General features: G+C 45.2%; 1 protein-coding gene across 7 annotated transcripts in view; it reads left to right on the plus strand.

The window, feature by feature from the left end:
* The window catches only part of ABI2 (abl interactor 2), a 101,462-nt gene extending 95,175 nt beyond the window's left edge, over positions 1-6,287 (plus strand). For all 7 annotated transcript variants that reach the window (XM_019553668.1, XM_019553667.1, XM_019553665.1 and 4 more), the window contains one exon: positions 4,016-6,287. In XM_019553668.1, coding sequence (XP_019409213.1) covers positions 4,016-4,191 — 176 coding nt within the window. In that variant the 3' untranslated portion in view covers positions 4,192-6,287. The remainder of the gene's footprint in view (positions 1-4,015) is intronic.
* Positions 6,288-6,591: the final 304 nt, after the last annotated feature.

Consider the following 6,591-nt stretch of genomic DNA (forward strand, 5'->3'; position numbering starts at 1 on the left):
TGTAATTTATGAGGTCTGACAGGATCATAGCTTGAGGTGATATGATCACATAAAAGGATTAAGTGTTCAGTAGATGAGGAAAGTTGCCAATATAAAAATGTGAAGAATAGAGATGTAACAAGGGAAGTTATAGTTTCATAGTTAGGGGGTGGAAGGGACCTTACAGATCATTGGGTTCAGCCCCCCTGTATGCGGGCAGGAAAGACTGCTGGGTTCAACTGATCCCACCAAGATGGGCGTCAAGACATTTTTTGGAGATCGCCAGGGTGGATGACTGTACCACTTCTGGGGGGAGCCTGTTCCAAACCCTTGGCAAGTAGGCTTGTAAAGGTTTTCTTTGTCTAGCCTGAAGTGATCTTCAGTCAGCGTGTACCTATTACTTCTTGTCCTCTCCTGGCAGTCCTTGGTGAATAGCTGCTTCCCCCAAACCCTGCTGTATGACTCTGATATACTTATAGGCTGCAACCAAGTCCCCCCTGAGCCTTCTCTTCTCCAGGCTGAAGTCCCAAGTCCCTCAGACTCTCCTCATACGTCTTGGTCTCCAGGCCTCTAATCACGCGTGTGGCGCTCCTCTGGACTCTCTTGAGCTTCTCCACATCCTGCACAGAACTGGGCGCAGTACTTCAGTTGTGGTCTCACCAAGGCTGAGTAAAGTGGGAGGATATCCTTTGCCTTGCTCGAGATGCCTCAGTGGATGCATGCCAGAGTTCGGTTAGCTCTGCCAGCTACAACATTGCAATGGCAACTCATGTTCATTTTGTTGTTGGTCATGACACCCAGGTCTCGTTCAGCTGTGGTGCTGGCAGGCAGAGCACTGCCGAGCCTGTAAGTGTGTTGTGGGTTATTTCTCCTCAGATGGAGCACTTATCATTTCATACAGAGAAATGTAATCAGGTTGAGGTCTGCCCACTTCACGAGCCTGTCCAGGTAGGTCAGCCTGTATTGCCAGCCGTCTTCAAGCGTTACAGCATTGCTCCATAGCTGCTTGTCATCAGTGAGCTTTGCCAGATTGCTTGTGATACCTGAGTCCAAATCGTTAATGATTGTGTTGAAGAGCACTGGTCCAAGTACTGACCCGAGGGATGCCATTGGTCGCCGTCTGCCATGATGACTCAGTTGTGCCAATCAGTACCCTTTGGGTCCTACCACGGAGCCAGTTACCTAGCCATCCGACCATGAAGTAGTCCAGACAGCATTTTCCCAATTTGACCATGAGGCCATCATGGGAGACCAGGTCAAAGGCTTTTTTGAAGTTCAAGTATATGAAGTTCTATAATGAAGAAATATTGTTTTCTTTGGGAGAAAAAAAGATTTCTTGGAATTTTATAGGAAGATTACCAAGCATCAAAAAAGATTCATCGTTTTGTAATAACTGGTAAAGAGTAAAATGTTACTGAAGGAGCAATGGCAAACACATTCAAAATGTATTGGATTTGGAGATTCGGCCACTGAATTGAGCTGAATTTCCGCCGAATCGAATCAGGGACCAAAGCTTTGCAGAGTCCTAACAATTATCTGTATCTGCAGGAGAGATTGTACGGAGTAACAGTCTTAATTTGAAACCAGGGAAATTTAGGGTGGGTAGTAGGAAGAACTTTCTGCAAGTGGTTAATCAGTGGAACAGACTACTGAGACAGGCATAGACATTTTGAAGAGCAGGTCAACTAAGCTCTTGGCTGGGATAGTTTAATGAATAATGATCGTGCCTGAGGTGGGTGGGTTTGGACTAGGTGACCTGGAAGTCCATTCCAGTCCTGTTTATTTTTGATTTTCAGTTATTCGCGGCGTGCTGTATTTTGTAAGATAATTTCATTGAGATAATGGATTGGCTCATTAGTTACTTTACAAGTGCACTAATATGAAGTAGCACCTGGAATGTCTGTCTTTGAAGTGCGCTCAGTACAAATGAAGTAAATTTACACGTTAGAAGTGCATGTATTGAGACGGTACTGTGCCTGTATTTTGATGCTGTTGGCATGTATGCATTTCTCTTTAAAATTCTCAGGAGCTGGGTTTCCATACTAAGCATTTTTATTGACTTGTGGTCTCCCTTCACTCCCTTAAGGCTTAATCTTCATTTATCTCTTTAGAAAAGTAAGGAGTTTTGCAGTGCTGTAGGACATTAGGCTCCTGAACTGGTCCATTATGTTAACTTCCCTGCTTTGGTTTGGGTTAGAGTATCTTTGGTTAATCTCCAGCTCCAGAGCTGGGTTCCTGTCCAACATGAATTTGTTTCAAGGCTAGTGTTATGTGCCACAGTGCCAAGTGTTCAAGAATAATGATTGATGCTATTTGGCATAGCTGACTTGCTTTATGGTGTACACAGTCATAGGAATTAAAGATGGAAAACATTTATTACATTACTGTACCTATCTTCTGCTAAAGCAAGAGAGCTCTTTACCTAATATTTCCAAGCGTTTGTCCAGTCTAATTTTAAGTTTCCAAAGTGATTTGGTTTACAGTGTTTCCCTAAGAAAACTTTTCCATAGTTTAATAAATCTGTCAGGAAGGGGTTTTTCTATTTTAAACTAAATTTTCCTCCAAAGGGGTGGAGGGTTGGGGGACATCTGATTGCTTGTAATTCTCAGTTAAGTTTTACTTAATTTATGTCAGCTTGTTAGAGTTACCTGTCATGACACTGGGTCCCAAAGTGATTTGTCAGTCAGTACTGAGGCTCTGCACATGCATTCGCAGGCTTTGAGTATATGAGGAGTGAGGTTATGTGGATATCTAGGGCTCTAGCTTTCCATCAGTTGTTTCCTATTGCAGCTGAAGATAGTGCTTAGAATCCTTTCCTCCCCAGACTTCAGTATGCTGCTCTCTGGTCCTCTCTTTATTGTGATCTTGGCTAGTTGGCACATAATTATTGTATTCACTCAAATCCAAGATGAGGAATTTTCTACATTCTCCATTGGGGGTGGGGAGGGAAAGGCCCCTTGTCTTGGATTTCAGTACAAGGCTGAGGGGCCCCTGGCTGGGGCAATAGACAAAGCCACAGTAGCTTCCTGTCCCCACCTTCTACCCGCCCTCTATGGCCACTGCCTCCTTCCTCCCCTGCTTACTGTCAGACATGGCTATGGCTTCAGTTCTGGCTCCATTTCCTCCCTGGGGCACAGAGTACATGGAAACGCTGTTCCTTGTCCAGCCAGCCAGCTTCAGCCCCAGAATGCTGTTGCACTTTTCTGTGCTCTGGGAGGGAATAAAACTGGAGCCATATCTAATGGGAGGGAGGTGGGCAGAGGTGGTGGGGATCATGGGGAAGAAGGGGGCAGAGGCTGCAGGGAGCAGGTGGGGGCACAGCAGCACTGGGGGGCAGCCACAAGGGGGCAGATAGAGGGGTGCAGGCACTCTGGAAGTGTAGACTACAAGGGAAAGAAGTGGGTGGGTGCCCCCGTGCTGCTGCTTTCCCTGCTGTAGCAGTGAGGAGGGCAGATTTAAGATGATCTTCCAATAATTAAATTGTATGCCTGGAAAATTACAACAAATATATAACTATTTGGGGGTGGAGGGTTATCTTCTTAAATTCCAAGTCATCTTGGATTCGGGTCAATCCAGGAACAGAACATTAGAGTTGAGTTGTAGCACTTGTAACTGCTTTTAGGGGGCTCTGTCTACACCACTGCATGACTGTACCAAACTTTCTCTGTTTGTTGTATTTATAAATTTTCACTTGATGAGTCTGAAAGATCAGATTCAAGAAAAGACTGTAGGCTTGTGTGAAGCTTAAAAGCTGCCATTGTTGATTCAATAATGATTAAAAAATTCCAGTGGGTAAGAAAGATAAAGAAACACTCAGGAGTGAGACAGCTGCTCACTGGGGGAGGTGGTGGAAGTAACTTCCCCTACAGGCGGGGGTGTGTTCCAGGACCTCTTGGATGAGTAGATGAAGGTTATGGAAATGTAATGGTGCCTTGCCTTTCAAGACCGTGTATTACCTTTTACCTGCTTATTGCATTTTCTTCTGTTCCCAGCTGAGCCATGTCTTATGCCCACTGTTCTTTCTGTTTTTTCCTAGTTGTGGCGATCTATGATTACACAAAAGACAAAGAGGATGAGCTCTCATTTCAGGAAGGTGCCATCATTTATGTCATTAAGAAGAACGATGATGGTTGGTATGAGGGTGTCATGAATGGAGTGACGGGGCTCTTCCCAGGGAACTATGTGGAATCCATCATGCATTACTCTGAGTGAAGACTACATGACAGAGAGCTGCATCTCACACTGCAGGAACTGTTGGGGCTCCCTGGACCTCCCCCAGCCTGTGGGGGCCCTTCCAACTGAACTGAATGAAGGATAATTGTAACAGAACCACTTTTTTGGCTTTTTTTTTCATTATAAAGAAAATAGTGATTTGAGTTTTTTGAACAAATGGCTCTTCTGGCAGCTGTAGCGAGCCTTCTGACTTTGAATAAGCTGACCCGTTCAGGTGTAGATACTGGAGATGTAACGAACTTGTTGAGTAGCTGATACTTTACTCAAATTCAGACTGATTCAAGCAGGATCTGGGATCTGTCTCAGGAATACTGTATGCCCCTGTGATATAACCCTGGCATTAGTGCTTGGCTCTAGGACATCCTGGATGCCAGTGGTAAAAGGTTAATGGCCAGTGGACATCCTTCCCTTTTTGTACACTACACTTGAATGCAGCTGGACGAACATTCACGTGCTAGCAAACATTTGGATTTGTACCCAAAGCAGTTCACGTATCTGACTTCCAGATGGTTCGTTACATCTTTAACATGAACACGTCTCCAGCTGCTCTGCACTTGTAGACTGATGCAGGGGCACACAGAGCTGGCTTTGATTCACGTACCTTTAAGTTTAGCTAATTAAAATGGATGCAGCCAGACCTTTCCCTCACCCTCTTCCATTCCCTTAATCTTAGTTATTTGAATGCCACAGTTTTTTTTAATGCACTGGTGTAAATGTTATCCTTTGCTGCAAGTTCCCAGCCTGCTGGTGCTGCAGATTGAACTGAACATGTGTTTGCAGTTTTATGATGAAGGGAAAATTGAATTTACCTGGCCCTAGGAGCTAGAGGATCACTCTAGGGGGACAGGGTCTAGGGTTGGAAATTCCTGATGCATGCTTGCACTGGAGGCAAGTTATTCATCCCAAATGCTCAATATCATGCACAAATTTCTTTTAAAAAATGAATGAGGTATTGTAAATTGGCCATTAGACTTGATTTCTAGGTTTCAGTCTACACTGGGAAATCCAGTGTAAAGGCAGGGCAAGCAGCAATTGCTGTTATCAGTTCTGCTGCCAAAATCTCTTTGGTGGAAGTAAAAAGGGCTGCTCTGTTTATTGGTTTCCCACAGAAAGCTGAGCAGTAATTGGCAGTTACCTTAGCTCTTTCATAGCTGTGCCTATCCAGGTATGAGTCAACCTCCACTAAAAGTTTCCTGTACTTTTAATAGTTTACTTTTCACCCATTTTCAGCTGTAAAGGCCATTACTTGAGTCTGCTTAATGTGTGCAAGTCAGCCACTAGGAAGGACTTAAAAGGTGAGTGCTAGCTGTTCATTAATTCAGCAAACAGATGTAACTGGCTGCTGCAAGGCAGCTGGTTTCCATCCAGGTCAGGCATCGTCCTGGACTTTGTTTGTAGCCCTGGTCAGATTCCAGTCAGCATGAACAGTAGCTTAATCATGTCTGGATAAGGCTGCAGCTGTCAGCTAAGGCATGAGTGTGAAATGGAATATTGTAGAGAGCAGTAGAGAATATAACTCCTGAGGCTGATTTTGCTGCCTTATTAGCAAAAATATGTATAATTGAGCCAGTTCTGTAACTTGGTAGTGCAGCAACTTGCCAGAAATGGAGGTTCAGAGCGAGCATAGATTCTTGGATAAGATGGGGAGCACTGCTGTGTGAGGGGGGGAGCAGGGAGGCAATGAACAGTCTGTGCCATTCTTCCTTATTCTTGGGCTGTGAAAGCTCCATGCCGTATCGGATGACTCCGATTGCAGGCCCATACCCTACAGGAAGACTCTGGTGCGCATGCAGGCACAGGCCTCTTGCAGCTGTGTGGGACAAACCCATTTCCAGGGGAGGCTGAAAATGCTTAACCCCCAGATGGCTGCAGCTTTGGAGAGGCTGGGCATCCTCTCTATTCTGGTCAGGGCTGCCTTTTCTTCCCCCTGCCTCTTGGGACGTACTCATTTATAGTTGGGACTTAAGCTGAGACACTATCATCCTCCTGTCAGGAAGCTGCTTCACTCAATTACCCCCTCTGCCTGTCTGCCACAGAAATAGTGCCATTTATTCAGTTTCCCAGCCTGGTCACTGCAGCCTGAAAAGGCTCACTTGATCTTGTTGCCAGCACATGTGCTTTGCTCCTTCTCTCACCTTTCCTGCCCCCTCTGGAAGGGGGACAATTATGTGTCGTTCAGGATTAGAAATGATGGCACTGATCAAAAACACTTCCTCTCTGGAGTTTTTGCCCTGTAACCAAACTCATGAAAGTGGCTGTTATCAGAGCCCGCGGCTTATCATTGACCACAAGATGAACATGAGCCTGCAATGTGATGCTGCGGCTAGTAAAGCGACCAAAACGCTGGCGTGCATGCATAGATGCTTCTCAAGCAAATCC

Source organism: Crocodylus porosus, unplaced genomic scaffold (assembly GCF_001723895.1).
Source record: "Crocodylus porosus isolate Cpor-Errol unplaced genomic scaffold, CroPor_comp1, whole genome shotgun sequence".
Classification (NCBI taxonomy): domain Eukaryota; kingdom Metazoa; phylum Chordata; order Crocodylia; family Crocodylidae; genus Crocodylus; species Crocodylus porosus.